We start from the raw sequence: 17348 nt of genomic DNA, 5'->3' as shown, positions 1-17348 counted from the left end.
TTTCAGCCCCTATAGTTTGCCTGCAGCTCACCAAAAGAAAGGCCTCAGCCACCAGCAGGACTGTGCTGTACAGCAAACAGAAGAGAGCTTGCCAGCATGTAGAACATGCAATAAGCAGGATATAAGTTACAGAGTGGTGTTTGGTTCCAGATTCTGCAGAGCCCATGAGCACTCAGACATACAGAGAGGATATGCTGTCAGCTGACATGCTGTCAGCTCTGCCAGTGGTATCTGTGACACTGTGACAGACACCCAAGGTGGGCCTTTGCTTTTGCTTTTTCAGTGACACTGTACAGCTTGTGCTCCATATCTCTTGTCCAACCCAATTCTCCACAGGCAGCGTAGGTGACACAGCCTCTATCCACAAGCACAGAAAGCAAAAGAGGGGTACTGTTTCTCGTGATATGTTCCTAAGGCAGCCTTATCTTCACCAACCAAGAAAATTACACTTAATTTGCCAGTGGAAGTTGTTAACACCAGTAAACAATCATTAATGATGTTAACTCATCATAATACTGGATTTCACACTTAAATAAAGTTCTTAAACAAATTCCCATGTAACAGCATCCTGAGTGTGTGGGAAACAACAACAAACAACTCAGAGATGAAGAAGAACCTACAACACGGGTGATCCAGGACAGCTAGCATGGCTTCAACAAGAGCAGATTGTACCTAACCAATGTGGTGGCCTCCTATAATGGACTGACAGTATCAGATGACAAGACCAACTGATGTCATTTATTAATATTTCTGTAAGGTCTTTGACATGGTTCCACACCACATTCTAATCTCTAAATTGGAGAGAGGTAGATTTGAAGGTTAGACTACTTAGTACCTGCAGAACAGGATGGATGGCTGCAGCCAAAGAGCTGTGGTCAACAGCTCTATGCCCAGGTGACAGCCACTGACATATGGTGCCCACCAATGGTCTATCTCAGGGTCAGGGCTCTTAAACTCCTTTACCAATTATATAGACACTGGGATCAGCTACATCCTCAGCAAGCTTGTGATGATACCAAGCTGAGTGGTGCAGTTGCTACAACAGAAGGAAGGGATGTCATCCAGAGAGACTTGGACAAGCTTGAAAAGTGGGTTTTTATGTGAACCTAATGAGGTTCAGCAAGGTTAAGTGCAACGTGTTGCACTGGGGTCTGGGCAATCCTAGATATGTGTACAGGCTGAGACTCATTGAGAGCAGCCCTATGGAGAAGGACGTGAGGGTGCTGTTGGATGAAAAGCTGGACAAGAGGCAGCAATGTGCTCTTGCAGCCCTGAAGGCCAACAGCAGCCTGGGCTGCCTCAACAGAGGACTGGCAACGGGGCAAGGGAGGTGGTTGTTCCTCTCTGCTCTGCTCTCATGAGTCCCACCTGTGCTACTGCAGCCAGGCCTGGGGGGTTCACGATAACAGACATGGATCTGTGCAGGCAGGTCCAGAGGGGGGCCATGAAGCTGACCAGAGGGCTGGAGCACCTCCTGTTATGAAAAGAGGCTGAAGGAGTTGGGCTTGTTCAGTCTGGAGAAATGGAGGCTCTGTGGAAAACTCACTGCAGCCTTCCAGTATTGAGGGGAGCTTTTGAACAGGAGGGTCACAGCCTGCACCAAGAAGCTGCAGAAGCCCCATCCTGGGAAGCATTCAAGGCCAGGCTGAATGGGACCCTGCGCAGACTGATCTGGTGGGTGGCAGCCAGACAGAGGGGGGGGGGGGGTTGGAAGTGAATGTTCATTGAGGTCCTGTACAGCCCAAAGCACTCTATGTTACTATGACAATTTGAGAACCCTCAAGAAAACATCTGCATGCCCTTATCAGCAAGATTCTCAAGAGCTGCAGTGACTGCTGACAAAAGATCAGTTTTATACAGACCTCACAAATAACTCAGCTGAAGTGAGACAAGGAGATAACTGGAGCAAGGACCAGAGGGCCCAAGGAGAGAATCCTAACTCCTGCACTTCATCACATGACATTTGCCTTTGGAAACACCTCCTTCCTACAACCCATACGAAGACCAGGTGACAGCACACAAGTGCTGAGTGCCAGAATCTATGAGCGCAGAGCTGGGAGCTGAGCAGGCACCTCCAAGTTCCTGCTGCTTGCGTTTACTACCGCGAATAGTAGAGCTAGGAGTGCAAGTTATCTCCTCTTCCTTCCTCCTCACCTCCCACATCCTTCCACCCCAAAAGCAGAGAGAATTGCTGGTGTGGCGATAAGGAAAACAACGGGAATGTATTGGGAGTGTGGGAAACGTACCCGCGTGAGCTTCTGGACCAGGCGGTGCGGCACGGCTCCGGGGCTGCCCTCGGCCCCTTTCCCCGCCGAACCCCCACGGCAAGACCCTCAAGACCCCACGCGGAAAGCCCGGCCGCCCCCACCCCGCAGCACGGACGCGCACCCCACGCGCGGCCGCCCGTCCCGAAGGGTCACCCCGCGGCCGTCACTCACTCCGAAGGGAGGGCAGCTCGTCGCGGCTGAGGGCGGCGTCGCCCCGCTGCAAGCTCCGGCCGCCCAGCAGCAGGCAGCTCGCCAGCAGCAGCACGCCCAGCATCGCCGCGGCTTGGCACCGCTCGGCTCGGCCCGGCACGTCCCGACGCCCAGCCGTTCCTCTCCGCGCCGGGGGACCGGCCCCGCAGAGCCCTGCCCCGGGGAGGGCAGAGCAGCAACCCCACCCCACGGAAGGAGGGAGAGGCACGGGGCGGGGGCGTGCGGAGGGGCCGCGGGGCGCTCCAGCCTCGGGTCGCTGGGGGCCGGCTCGGGGGGGGAAGGAACGGCTGGGAGCCCCGGGTCCCACGAGCAGAGCCGTGCGCGTCCCGTTTGTAGGCTGTCAGCGGGTTCGCTCCCCGCTCTCCGGCTCACTTATCCTAGAGAGAGCCATGTGGCACCAGGACGCTGGGGTGGGTAACAGCTGAGAGTGCGGTTTGCTTTCATCAGCGTGCAGCTCTGCTGCAGTACATGTCCATGGACGCAAACTTAAATTTACTCAGGCTTAGGTTTAGCTCGGCCAGCTTGTCAACTCAAGGCGTTTTTGACATGGGGAAAAGTAATTTTCTTCTTCGACTTTCTACATAGCTGTCCTTCAGCGGAATGCTCTCGTGAACTCCCCTGATTCAGGAGAGGTCCAGTCTTACAAAAGCTGTGAGCAGTGTAGGAAAGGCAAAAGCAGAAGCTCAGGGTTGAAGAAGGCTTTACTGGAACCTGCTCATAGCTCAGCCATCATCAGCGTAGGCAGGTTTCTGGTTGTTCTGCACTCACAGCAGACAAATCAGTATAGACACAAATACATCGATGTGTAAACACAAACACACCGTGTTGAGACACCCGCACCTCCCATGGCCTCCATCCCGCCATGCCCATCTCAGTCACAGTGTGGGGCTGGAAACAAACTGCTGGGCTTGGGTGGTGTGCGAGAAGGAGCTGAGCAAGAAGGGAAGCACTCAAAGCAGCACATGAGTAGGAGGTTTTCTCTCCATCCTGCCTTCCGAAGGTGGGAGGCTGCCAGCCCTCAGGCCACTGCAATGGGGCACTGGGAGCAGCAGCTTTCAGAGGAGTTCAGATTTTAGGGGAGAAACTCATCAGCAAGCAGGTGTTGAAAATTTGGCCCCTCTGTCCTGTCTCAGTCTCTTCAGGAGTATTTGGTGCCTGTTTTGTATCCAGAGCTTCAAACATGGATTCCAGAACGTGTGTCTGAGCCACACTGGGCCCTTACAGAAGATTTACATCTCTGCCTATGAAGGCAAAGGTGCCACTGGGCAAAACCATGGCTTCTCTGGGCTCTGGGAGCACCAGCACAGGGAGATTTTTCTGCTCTTTTCACCTAGACCAGATATATTTGTGTAAATGACAAATTAGCAAATTGCTCATTCTGAGCAGCTTTACTTCCTTCTTTCTTTTTCTTTGTTATTCATGTTTTCCTTTTTTTGATGAAAAAATCGGTACCATTTAGGAACTGTTCTGTTCTTACTAAACCAGTGAATTCCTACTTGTGCAGCTGCAGTTGTACTGCTCTGGGTATTTCTAGATGAGCTATTCTGTGTTGCGGTAATAAGAGATCACTGTGGGCAAAGGGGGTTGTAAAACCAACATGATGATCTGTTTTTTGAGGATCCTTAATTTGAACAGTTATTTTTCCTCATTGGCGACAATCTCAGGATTCATTTCTCTTGTACTTTTAACACTGAGGGGATTTCACATTTCCTTTTTCTTCTGTTTGGTTTGGGTTATTTTATTTGGTATTTTTTTGGTTGTTGTTTTGATTTTTTTTATTTTTTTATTTTTTACATCTATCTTTCTCATATCTACCACAACCTAAAATAGAAGCCACTGAGAGTTTATTACATGATAATTATATTATAATTATAGGTTTGGTTTTTAGTTTAGTTTTGGAGGAAGTAAGTCTTAGCCTCTCACCTAAGAGGACCACCAGCAGCAAGAATCTGCCTTTGAACCACGACTAAGAATTTTGAAGCCAGAAGTTTTCCAAGCACCATTAACATCCATCTGCTGAGCACTGAATAGAAATCTCCTGTCTCTTCATACACGAGAAGCTTGTTTTTATTTATACTCCTACCTCATCTAAATGTGGAAACAGTAATGAAAAAGCCACTGTTGACCAACGGAAATATAGTGTTTTTAAAAATATGTAACAACTCGAGAACTTTATCTATCTAAATACAAGGCTGTCTTGAAATGATTTTATGTTTCAATTAAAAAGAAGGTACACCGCAGTGTGAGTAATGGGAGCAGGGAGAGATTGCTGTGAAAATCAGCGTTTGGTTCTCTCTGCTGTTTGCATAGTGATAGGCAGAACAAAGCGACTGAATTAGCTTCAAGAAACAAAGTTCTACCAGCATCTTCTAAAAGCCAAAGCTTTGTCATTCAGCTTTCCAGTGTGTAATTACTGTGTTTTTTGTGGCTATCTGTCAGCATCAGCTGATAAGTACCTCAGTGAAAACACAGAAGAAAAGTTTCAAAGCATGAACCGTTCCTACAAGCCAAACAAAATAAAAATGTATACAAATTGTCAGGGTCTGATGCCTTCTAAATTACATCCCACGAGTATTCCTTATGCAATTGTATTGATGTCAGTAGACACAATGCACTGTGAAATTCAAAAAAACCATGATCTTAATGTGTGTCTGTAGAATACAATAGGCTTTAAAATACAGCTCTATCAAGGATGCAGAGGAACGCCCTCCTCCCCAGAGCAGGAAATTAGCAGACATCAAAATAAATCACTCTTCATTAGAGATTAAAAAAAGGAGAGGTAACAATCACATGGAACAGAAATGATTCATTTTGCCATGTAGTTCCAAAGATACTACTGTTATTACACTTAAATATTACTGGATCTTCAGCTTTAAACAAGTTGTGCGCTTTAGGCGCCATTGTGTGAAAAGAATGCCATATGTAATCAATTGTACTTCCAGAAATGCATTGCTTACACGATTCGCCCATTAACTCACTTCCTTGAAAAGTGAAAGAGTCACAGACAAAATAACATCCAGGCATCTTATTTCTCACATAGTGTCTTAAGAAAGGTGGAGGAGGATTTATGAAGTTAGCTCCTACCGTGCACCAAAGTAAGAGAAATGTGCTGAGTTTAATCAAATCATGTGGAAAAAAAAATAGACAGATGTGCTGAAATGGAAAATAAATAAGAATAAAACAGCAAATTAAAATATGCATTCAATTTTATAATCTTTATTGAAGGCTTGATATTCCTTCTTTTACAGAAAGTTGAGGTATTTATCCGTTTTTTTGCAAAGAGACCAGGATAAGAATTATCTTCTTTTTACTTTCAGCCTGTGTGTGTTAAGTTTTGTCAGACAGTAACTTCCTTATGGCCACTGCAAAAGATACCTGGACTTCTGCATGATGGTGGACAACACAACGAGTACTGCATTGTAACACCTCATGCTTGTATCCCAGACTCATTACCCACTGGCTGTAATTATAGACGAAGGTTAAATGCAGTCTGGGCACGTACAATAGAGATTAACATATAAATCAAATTAAAAATCATCAATTTAATACATGTTACTGAAAATACCATTCTACAAGATATGAAAGATACACAAATACCATAAAATTGCTAATGATTTTTATTATTAAGTTTAAGTCTTTAGTTAATAAAACTCCTATTAAAAATGTTTTGGCCACTCTCAAGGTCCAGCCCCAGGTCAAAACAGCATTTGTAAAAACAGCAGAAAGACGTTTTCATCCCACTCACCACACACAAACCCGCTCATAATTTGGTGGAGTTAAAAAGGAAAAAAGAAAGGTGAACTTCTATACAAATACTACACGATGAAAGTAATATAATTAATAAGAAGTCATGAGCACCACTATATTTCTACAGTGAACACCAATTATGAATTGAGATCTGTTATTTTTGTGGGTTTTTTTTGTTTTGGGTGGGTTGGTTTTTTATGATCTAAATTAATGCTGTTCTAAGCTTGGTTCATCCATCAATAGCAGAGGGCTTTCTCACCAAGCCCTTCTATTTATTCTCTACTAATGAATGCTTAATTATTGAGGTTATTTTCTTCCTGACAGTTTTGAAGGTGGCACAGCATATTTGTAGTACTCTTGGTCACAGCAGGGAAACTGCAGAACACGCTACCCAATTTCTGTACATCTCTGATAGTTTGAGAGAGATTGTTAGGAGGTTTAACTGGAGTGTAAATATTGTCTCCCTCCCAGACTGAATCTTTGCTGGTGATCAGAAGATGTAAGCAATGGCAACAGCCTGCAGAGTTTAAAGAAATCTCTTACAGAACACAGAATGCAGACCAACAAGCATTTCATGTGAAATGTGAACGCTACTTTGATAACAATGTTTGAATATGGAAACGTAGTTCTGTGTTGAAATAGGTGACCTACAGAAGAAGAGCTTTCAGCACTCATACTGAGCTGCAGAATGAGCTTTCTCAGAAACAGAACTTGAAAGATATTCAATAAACAGTGAAGATCTGGTTATACTTTAAAAAGTAAACAAAACAAAACAATCAAACAAATAAAAAAACCAAAACGAACCAAAAAAGAAGTCAGTTTCTTTCAGGAAAAAAATAAAATAAAATAAAATAAATTGACTTGCAATGTCCTTACTTGAAAGACAGAAGAGTAACAGATAATTCACATGGGCTAAATCTGGTTTTCCCTACTCCTTTGGGCAATCTTGGCTCAAGTGAAATCTGAGACAGTCCAGGGGCCAGCTTTGCCACCAGGGGTTTGTCCGTGTACCAGGGAAGCAGGATTTAGTAACTTGTACAAACATCTGTGGCAGTTTCATGGTTGGAAAAAGGAGAAAGCAAGAGAAAACAGAGGTAATAAGGAGAAAACAAGGGAAAATTCATCTATGGACATGTTCTTTTTGAGATACACAAGAGTACTGAAGAATAAAGGTGAAGTCTCTAATTAATCTGTTCCAGTTTAATGACAGCCATCACTCCCTTCACACTGCAATCATTTTGTATTTCTTATGTGCTCATCACAGCACCTTCTTCCCAAAGGTGTCAGATATTGTTTATATCTCTTTGCACAGAAATATATACTATAGGTTCTAATCCACTAATAGACAGTATTAACCAGTTTGTTTAAACAAAACAATCATTGTAAACCAAAACTAATAGTTTCACTGAAACTAGATCCTCATCTGTAGCCACTGACTCCAATAGGCTTTGGATCAGGCCCTAAAACAGGCATGATAGTATCAGTTGCACATCCAGTGGTTGTGGATGATACAGAGACTGAAGCTGCACAGACTTTGTAAATATTCATCACAAAATGAACAACAAGTTTTTAGATCAAATGCATAATTTACCACAGGGAATGTAAATAACCGTCTGTGACTGTGCCAGTGTATCTTTGTTTTCTAAGTATTCTCTTGTAAGTACATACATTTTGACCATCTATTCCAGAGTATTAAAAAAGTGATATTAAAAAGTAAACTACACTATTGTTAGCCTAAAATAGCCCAGTACCGTAACTTTTTAATCCATTGCGTTAGCTGATATTGTTGAGGCTTCTTTTCTTAATGATGTCAAGATATCAGCATTACAGTTTAAGAAGTTATGGCGAGTCATTAGTACTGAGTTAAAAGTGAGATTTTAAAGTCCTCAGTAGTGGCACAGAAATTAATATAAAGTAGAATTCACTGATCTATTTATTGCTTAGTTTGAAATTAAAAAAAAAAAAAAATCCTGAATAGTTGAGTATATATTATTTCATGGATCAACACATGGTTTGGCTGCTGGGCATGGAAAGGACTTCCCAGTTTAGGGTTTCTCAACAAAAAACTACTGTTTGTGTGTGTGATACTAAGCCTTTGCACAGCTTTCCATGCATGTAAAGAGCTCATGCAGGAGTTTGTGTAATGGTCCAGCATAAGAAGTTTGTTTTGAATGCCTAAACAGGATATGAATGGTAAAAATCCTCAGACCTGAAATTTCTCTATTGCGGTCTGTAATCTGCAAATATTTCTCTTTTGCTCTTAAGCCTCTCTACTGAAATTTAAAGGAAAGAGGGGAAAAAAGCTTTCATACCCAGACAGAAAATGATTATGTGAGTGAATTAGGGCTTGATTTAGCTTGCCCTGAGATAACCTCAGGGGCTTGATTCTTAAACCACATCAAACGGCAACCAATTCAAGGCCAAGGAAAAAGGGAAGTAGGAAAAGAAGGAAGAATTGGAGAGGAGTATTTCTATGTACTTTAGACACATGGAAGATATGCCATAACACACATCATTTGTCTCTGATGAAAACCTGTTGAGTTATATGGTTGATATGAGAAACCACTGACATCCGTAGTTTAAGAAGCACTTATGAAAAATTTAGCTTTTTAAAATTTAAGCCAGCCCACCAAACAGGCTGGTATAAATACATTCCTAAACATAAACATATCAGATTCAGTGGATGAAGAAAGTCGCATACAGCTCAGTATCAATGATCTAATTAAAAATATTAGGTGATACCATTTTCTGAAATGGAGGTGGTTTAATATTAAAGTTGGTTTGTTTTGTTTTTTTAAATATATTTCTATTAACCTTTGCTACTATTATTAGCCATAGTTCTCCCACCACAAGATATATTTTCTCTATCAGAATGATTATACTACTGCAGTGTGCAAACAAAGAGCACATAATCAACTGAGAAGAGACAAAAATTAGTGTTTTTAGATTTCCTGACAGTAAAACTAAGTTTGTAGGGTTCAAAGTGCTAATAGAAATCTGCAGCCATGGTCCCTTTTTGCTTTTCTTGGTTCTTGTAAGTCACATTTTTGAAAGTGCTTGTTGAACCTCTGTACAGTGGGTTGGTTTCCTAAAAAAGAAACAAAAAAAGAGAAAAGCAAATCATTCACAGTTTAAACGTCTTTGACTGCAAGCCTGTGTTACTGCAAACCACCATCTTTAATTTTGCTGGAGCAGAGAGGATGCCTTCCTTCTGCAGGTTTCTCTGTTTTGTGTCTATGCAAACTTTTATCACCTTTGGAAATAAATCTCGTGGCCTCAAAAAGGTATTGTATAACATTGTCTTTTGCTTCTCTGAAGCTTGCTACTATACCATTTTAATAACATCCTATATTCAATACCCCAGTCATCATTTTATAGCATCACATCCTCCTCCCACTGTTACTTCCCCTTTGCCAAGTGTTCTGGTCTTTCTTTGTACAGAAGTTATTTTGTACTTTTCATCATTTCATTATAGACTTTATCGGTGTTCTGATATTCCAAGCCACAAAAAATGAGCCCAACCCGAGGCAGTGCAAGTCAGATTAGGGGCAGGAAAGCTCTAGGCTGCTTCCCAGATTAAAGTAATGCACACTCTCAAACAATGCCTTACCAAACAGATCTGATCTTTGTGTACTAAACGTGTCCAAACCATTCTAAAGACACGAAGAATACACAAATGTCGAGAAAGCAGCTGTGAGATGGGAGCTGCAACTTGTCAGGGCCTTCTTTTGTGAGCCACACTAATTACCACACACTGGGAGAAGGGCAAGTCCCACCTGGGTTTTTTGTACTGGCTTCTCACCATTTTCTTTGTATCATTTCCTCTTATGTCAGAAAATATTTCTATCTGCTGTAGCCTTCCCTTTCCTCTTAACCATGGTGGGTCTCCTGTAGGACTAGGAAAACATTCTCAAGAGGCCTTGCTTGTAACAAACTAATTTTTCTTGTCACAGAAACTGAAAGGCAGGCAGTATCCCTTCTTGCAGAAATGTTGCAATCCTTGTGTTTTGTAGAGGAATGCAGCTAAGTAAACTGTAGCATATTGCATATCCTCCTGGCACCCACCAGAAATGCTTACTCAACATGTTTTTTTTGTTGGTTTTTTTTTTTTCAGAAAGTCTCAGAAGTTGTAGAAGTATTGCAGAATAACAAGAAAGCCAAGGACAAAGGGGAAATAGGAAAAAGGAACACGGTATCAGCTTGCATTAGACCTATGCAAGCTATAGATAGAAGCTAAGGATAGATCATTCTGTCCTTTTATATATGTTCTGGACAGTGTACACTGCTGTGTAAGCTGTTGCAGAGGCACTGGTAACCTCTCTTTAGTACAGCAGGCTTTGCATCTGAGGAGTGTGTTTCTGACAGTTACACAGACAGCGAGTAACTGTGCTCAGATTAATCAGAAGTGAGGTACTAATTAAAACAAACAAACAAACAAACAACCCCAAAACAAATAAAAGTATTATCTACTCAACTTACATCTGGAAGAAATTAAACCAGGAGACTGAACCCTGGTTATTTTCATCCTTAAATTAAAAGTAATAAAAAACTACCAGTAGAATCAATCCATTTAAAAGAACACAACCAAGAATGAAATAGAATTTTTAAGGCCATTTGTGCCTCGTGAAACAAAATTAAAGAACCTCATATAAGATTAGCGCAGTTAACATACCGTTTGCCATTTAACTTTTGATTTTTCTGCTTCAAACTTGGCCACTTCTTTTCGGTCTTGAACTGACACCAGCAGTTTCCATATACAAAGTAACACAATGCCAATCAGAAGGATAGCAAGGGTGACACCCACCATTATCATTGCGATATTTGGAGGCTGTGGGCAGTCTGTGGAGAAAAACAATTATGAGTGTGAACATCCAGTCAATACGTTTCAGACAACTAAAGACAGCCAAGAAGCTTACAGTTCTCATGTGCTGGAAGCTGAGCATGCCTTTTCCTTCCAGTCCATGTTATTTTACTCTTATCAGCTTGCTAAAGTGCTGAAAAATATTGCCTTGAAATGTAAAAGAAATTTTCGTTAACTACTTCCACTGCTGCTTTGGCACGTTTAGCTGTCATGTCTGAATACAAACCCAGATTTTGAGAAGGAAAGTTAGAATATTATTTTCAAATTTATGTCATCATAAATCTAAAAAATAGGGCTACTTTGACAAAATCATGAATTTTAAAATGTACGGCTGAAGTTTTACTTCAACTGACTCATATTAGAGTGGGAATCAAACAAAGTACTAAACGCGCAAATGTTGCTTTAAACAGAAAGCACGATTTCAAACAAAGACACCTGAGTTAGACTTCCAAATACCACAGCTGACAAGGGGCAAAGGGAGAGCTTGACTAAAAGTGAAAACAAAGTAGTGAATGGATTTCATAAAGAGAAAATCTTTCAGTAGCTTACCCTTAAGTATTAGAGGTATGGTTTACAAACAAAAGCATTTAAATGTTTGTTACAACATTTTTAATATTTTTTTCAATCATAACCTATAACAAAACCAGACTCTAGAAGTAGTTTTTTTGTGCAGTGAAATCACTATCATTATCACATGTATTATAGAGAAAAGCTACATGCATGGTTAACAAAATGTATGTCATTTGAACCAACTAAACTAAGTTACAAATCTGCATGGCTTTCCCTAAAATACAATCAATATTTTGCACTGAGATACCAGGTGTGTCAGAAAAAAAATGCATTTTATTGCCTGGAAACCAAACTGCTTGGCAGCTGAAAAGTGGTGCCCGTGTTCTGTCCTGTCCTACAAGATTAGGAGCTTTACTGAAATAGTAAAAGTAGTGAAATAGTGGTAAAAATATCTGTTGAATACCTGTTACAAAGGCAGTGCATTCAAAATTAAATAATACATCACGGAAGATAATTACAAAGCTATTTTAGCATTTTATCAGATAGATGATGTAGTCAGACTCTGCCTTTTGAGTGCCTGTCAATCTATAAAATGTATGTTATTTCAAAATGGGTTATCATCTCATATAATTGAAGGACATTTGTTATCATCATCTTAGAACTGCACAAGACTTTAGAAAAGTTAACAAACTTGCAGCTCTGAAGGTGATAAGGAGCTTATGGGTAGGAAACTTAAGGAGAGGTGAAGTGGCTTGTTTCATGCCATTGAGAAAGCCTGAGAGCAGAGTTCAGGAAAGTTAGATTAATTCAATGGATCATTCTGCCCATTTTCCATGACAGACAAAGTATTTATTTACTGTAGTAGCATTAAAGAAGTGGTTTGGTAGGTGCTCTTTTGTCTGGGGGGTGCTGAGCTGCAAACACAAGGAGGTGCAGTGCTGTTTAGAAGAGCTCAACTTCTTATGTTGCTGGAACTGGTTATCTCTCCCAACTATGTTTTCAAATCAGATGTCATTTCAAAAAGGTAACACAAATACTTACCTTTTTGCTTTATGCCATGAATGACTGTCCTGCCCTGTTCATCCACGGCCAGAAGAAAAGTGGTTATACATTCATTTTCTCCCTGCAGAGAGCAAGGAATGGATTTATCCTCTGAAAAATCTGCAAGGGAGGAAAAAAAGTAATCCATTAGATCAAATGGAGTTCAGCATGCAATAGCGAAAGAGGTTGCTGGCATAACGTCTATTATAACCTCTGTATAAAGCAAAGAGTAAAGGATGAAAACAGAGGACCCCTCAGAATTTCAGTGGAAGTGCTTCCTAGATGCTTGACAGTCAGCTGCCTGGGAAACGCCCCCAGTTATAGGACAAAGTAAGCAGTATGTTCTCTTTGTTTTAGAACTACTCAGATGTTGAACAGAAATGGATGTGGATAAAAGGGCTGCCATTTATTTCTTCCTTCACCCAAAGGCAAGAGGGTGGCAGGAGAAACTGGCCGTGACAGGCAGTATAAAGCAAAGAAGAGGACTGAAAATTCAGACTACAGGTCCACAAGTGTGCCTGTGGCTGAATGCTTATTATTTTCCATAGACCCCATTATTTAAGGACCACTGGAAAGGCAGGTATGCTTTCAATAAATTTTTAGAAAACCTTGATAGATTTCTATTCATAGAGGCAAGAATAAAACAGTAAGGTTCTCAAACATTTGTTTAAAATGATATATATATAATATATATAATATATATATATTATATATATATATTATATATATATATATAATAATGCATATATATTATATGCATATAATTTATATATATATAATATATATATATAATATAATCTATATAATCCCTACATTGTTTCTTACCCGGTCAAAACTCCTACTGAAATTTCATGAACAAGTATAAGTATTTAGTTCTTGGACCTCAATATCAAGGAGGAGTAATGAAATATAAAGCAGAAATCTGACAATAATAATAGATTTTAAAGAATCTGTCAAACATGCAGAAGTAAATTTTCACTTTTTATCATAAGTATAGCGTAAAAAGAGTTTTATAGCAAAGAGTAGAAGGAGTATGAAAGTGCAAATAGTTAACAGCCTTTTTATAAATTGAGAACCACATCTGGTTGGATGTTAATGGAAACCTGCTCTTGAACTGTGATAATTTTGTACTTAATCTGTTGCCTGTCCTTGATGTCAGAGCAGCGTGTTAAGGTGACAATTGGACAAGACATGCTGATTTGTCAAGATTCATTTTTGTTGACTGAAAGTACTCAATTCATGACACTCTCTGCCAGGTCACTGTTCCAGTAGTACTATCACAGGTTTTGCAATATTTGTTCTTTCCCAACTCCTTTAAGCAAGCAGATCCAAAGAATCCACTGAGGGGAGATTTAGACTGGATATAAGGGAGGTGTTTTTTATGATAAGCATGGTGGGGCACCTGCGCAGGTTGCCCAGAGAGGTGATGGATTCCCCCTCCTTGGAGACACTCAAGGTCAGGTCAGAGGGTCTGGAGCACCCGTCTGAGACGTAGCTGACCCTGGTCTTTGCAGGGGAGTTAGACCAGGTGGTCTTTAAGGGTCCATTCCACCAAGAATTCTATAGTTTTTTGAACATTAGCTTTCTTTTTTTTTAAAATTATAGTTTTCAGTCCTCTGGAAAGCAGAGAAAATCTTGCAAGCATATTCCAAATATCACAAAGCAAAGAAACAAATAACATACAAAAAAGAAAAAACAAAACAAAACAAAACCACCCCAAGCTATGGATAGTAGGAACTGCGATATATCAGTTATCTTTAAACCATAACGTTTAGTTTAATGTCATAACTGGAGTCCAGGGGATGTAGAAATCTGAGTATGTGAGTATGGGCATAGAAATGAATGAGAAGATGCCAGTTTGTTCAGAACCCAGCTTATGCTTAGTATTTCTAGGACAAGAGACACTGAGTGAAAACTGATGAATAGACTATTTTCAGTTCCTATGCTCAAAATTTCACTCAGATAGGTGAACTTCTCTTTGTGGCTCCCCAGCTCTTGTAACTGTGTTGCAACATATGCGTGCAAAAGAAAGAGTAAACCTTTTTATCTAGCCTATGGGTATTTATGGTTTTCAAAATGCCACGACAAATTAAAGCTGAAATCTGAAGCAGAAAGAAGCAATATGCCACCATATAAAATCATGATAAAAATGTGTCTTAAATACTATGATGGTCTGCATATACCACTTTCAAAATATTTTTTGTTTAGAGAATATGGCTTTGATTTCAGGATTTTTAATTTTATAAGAATTTTATTATTTAATTTTTCCCCTTCAGGACATCTTAATGAGGCTATGTCAACACTGAAACTAATTCTTTGAAGTATTATACATGCATTTAAGATGAAAGAGTTTCCTCACAAGGGAAATACTTGCCACATTCAGACTCCCTATTACAGAGGAATGTTGTTAAAAAAAAACAACAAAAAGAGCTGAAGATTTGTTGAAAGATATGTATCCATGAAATGCTTGCATATATGCAGATGGGTTTTCAACAGTTTATAAGATTCAATCTTTATTTATGCATACAGTATTCTGTATTACCATGCTAAGTATTATGCTTGCCTAATTTAGTTCTAACACTAAATCTACAATGTGAATAATGCATTTATGTCCTACCTCAGCTAGGAATTGCTTTTTGCCACAGGACTGTGTTTGCTTTATTCAGAATAAATAGAGCCTACCAACTGTACAGGAAAGCTCTTTCCTTGTGGGACAGAAATAGTTTTGATGCACTCTTCCATTTAAAGTTATGTTTCTCACTAAGGGTAATACTACATTCCAGGTCAATTCCTGCTGTAGGAATTCTTCTTGATAAAGTGCAATTCTGAATTACTGTATCTGAATGATTTGCTTAGCCCTTAGGATGCCAGAAACATTTCAATAAAGCCTGACAAGAAGATCATCTTTGCCAGAGGTTAAAGGGTTGTGTCTGATTGCAGATGGTAATCAACCGTCTGCATAAGGACTGGAGTCAGGTTTTGATTTTGTACAGCAAAAGAAGCCCCACTGGAACCTACAGTTCAAGTGTGACAACCACGGGGAGTTTCATCAACCACTGATTTGCAGGAACTGGTACTTAAATTCTGTTCTTTCTTACATAAGCTGCTTAGAAAGTAGGCGTGATCCAATGAGTTAATTAACCTGGAGGGGTAATCCCAGTCCTGATCTGCATTTCCTACTTACAGCAGAACAACCACAGACAGATTGCTTTATGAGCCCTAGTATAATTCCACAACAGAAAAACAAAGCTACTTTCAAAGGTAAAATTACCCAAAGTGGAAGCAACCACTGATCACCCACACACAAAAAAGAGATTGAGTATACAAACCCTCTGCAGTGCTGACAGTTGCATCAACTGATTTGCATTTTTCACTGCATTCTCCCTGCAGCTTGTCATCGGAAGCCAAATGACATTCCACACAGCTCCTGTGGAAAATAATTCAGCAGCTCATCCATCTCTGTCTGTCACAAAGTACTGATATGAAAGCAACTACGTACGCATCTGCATTTTAAAAAGAAGCTAAACAAAAGGTCTTGTGCTATGGATACAGTAGTTCTCAGAAATATGATAGGTATTGCCACAAAAAAAAAAAAAAAAAAAAAGAAAAGAAAGAAAGAAAGAAAGAAAAAAGCCACCCAACAAAACCAATGCTACCTGAATAAAGGTATTGTGGATAAGCTCTCTGTTGTCCTCTTTCTCTCCCAGCTCATTAGCTACCAGACAGAACCCCAGGCAACATTATTCATGTGGGACTATCAAAGACATGAGGTTACTCAGACATAACATTCATTTTCAAGTATGAATATTCTGAAGTAAGCTTACACTGAATACCAGCCCAAGGAATGTCTATCAGATGAACAATATTTGAAATTGACTTCAGAGAGATCAAGCTGGGGCACCTACTGTAAGTCTTCCTTTGTTGAAAATCTACTGAATAATGTATTAAAACACAGTTAAGATGTCTCAACAGATGTCTTTCGAATGTCTCAGGAATTACTTAGATGCAAAATACACTAATGCCGTTTATTGGAAAAGAATTTTCAAATTATTCACTTCATTTAACAGGGTGATGGCTAAAATATTTTGAACTACGGAGTCTAAATCAGTTCCTTTAGAAGTCTGCAAAAATCTTCCCAGAAATGCAATGTGAACTTTCCTAAATCCGGAGTTTATTCATGAGGAGAGAAAGGGGAAAATATAACAGAATTTGTAAATGAAAAATTATGATGAAGAATATATCTTGCTGACTCTGCACAATGAGCTTCAGTCAGGTTCAGGAGCTGAGACTGTAAGAACAGCCCCAAAGTACTGACAGCTTAAAGCAAGGAAAAGAGAATAACAGCAACAAAACATCCTGGGAAAACCTGGCCATCTCCTGTTGCACAGAGTTACATATATCCATGAGAATTTGCTGAGGCTGCTGAGATTATCTGCTCATGATGGAGATGACCTTAACACTCGCTCTGGAGATGCTGAATAGTATAAAAGTGAGTAGGTAATGGGATAGCCCCTATCTCATGCAGACAAATTGAGAGTTGTTGTTGTTGTTTTTGCCATATTTGCCATGTTTCCTCATACTACCGCTCTCCTTTTCTCAGCCATTAATCGCAATCCCCTCTGACCTGTCCTCCCACCACTCTTGGTTACCCCTACCCCATTCTGCAAAGTGTTATGCTGGCTGCCCCTGCCCCATATCTCAGCAAAGGAAGT

The 17348-nt window shown here is 40.2% G+C and overlaps 2 protein-coding genes across 9 annotated transcripts in view; both read right to left on the bottom strand.

The window, feature by feature from the left end:
* The window catches only part of PLA2R1 (phospholipase A2 receptor 1), a 34372-nt gene extending 31448 nt beyond the window's left edge, over window positions 1–2924 (bottom strand). For 2 of the 3 annotated variants that reach the window (XR_014948210.1, XM_015869157.3), the window contains exon 1: window positions 2439–2924. Coding sequence is in view for 1 of the 3 variants with exons in the window: in XM_015869157.3 (XP_015724643.2) it covers window positions 2439–2541 (103 nt within the window). In the remaining 2 variants the exon portion in view is untranslated. The remainder of the gene's footprint in view (window positions 1–2438) is intronic. The other variant, XM_085553043.1, reaches the window with a different exon arrangement.
* Window positions 2925–5673: 2749 nt separating this feature from the next.
* The window catches only part of ITGB6 (integrin subunit beta 6), a 46706-nt gene continuing 35031 nt past the window's right edge, over window positions 5674–17348 (bottom strand). For 5 of the 6 annotated variants that reach the window (XM_085553035.1, XM_085553034.1, XM_085553037.1 and 2 more), the window contains 4 exons: window positions 15966–16063; window positions 12637–12756; window positions 10897–11063; window positions 5674–9312 (listed from right to left, as the gene is read on the bottom strand). In XM_085553035.1, coding sequence (XP_085409161.1) covers window positions 9211–9312; window positions 10897–11063; window positions 12637–12756; window positions 15966–16063 — 487 coding nt within the window. In that variant the 3' untranslated portion in view covers window positions 5674–9210. The remainder of the gene's footprint in view (window positions 9313–10896; window positions 11064–12636; window positions 12757–15965; window positions 16064–17348) is intronic. The other variant, XR_014948208.1, reaches the window with a different exon arrangement.

This window comes from Coturnix japonica, chromosome 7, assembly GCF_054131305.1.
Source record: "Coturnix japonica strain WE chromosome 7, WE-NBRP24, whole genome shotgun sequence".
NCBI lineage: Eukaryota > Metazoa > Chordata > Aves > Galliformes > Phasianidae > Coturnix > Coturnix japonica.
This window is presented reverse-complemented; position numbering and strand designations above follow the sequence as displayed.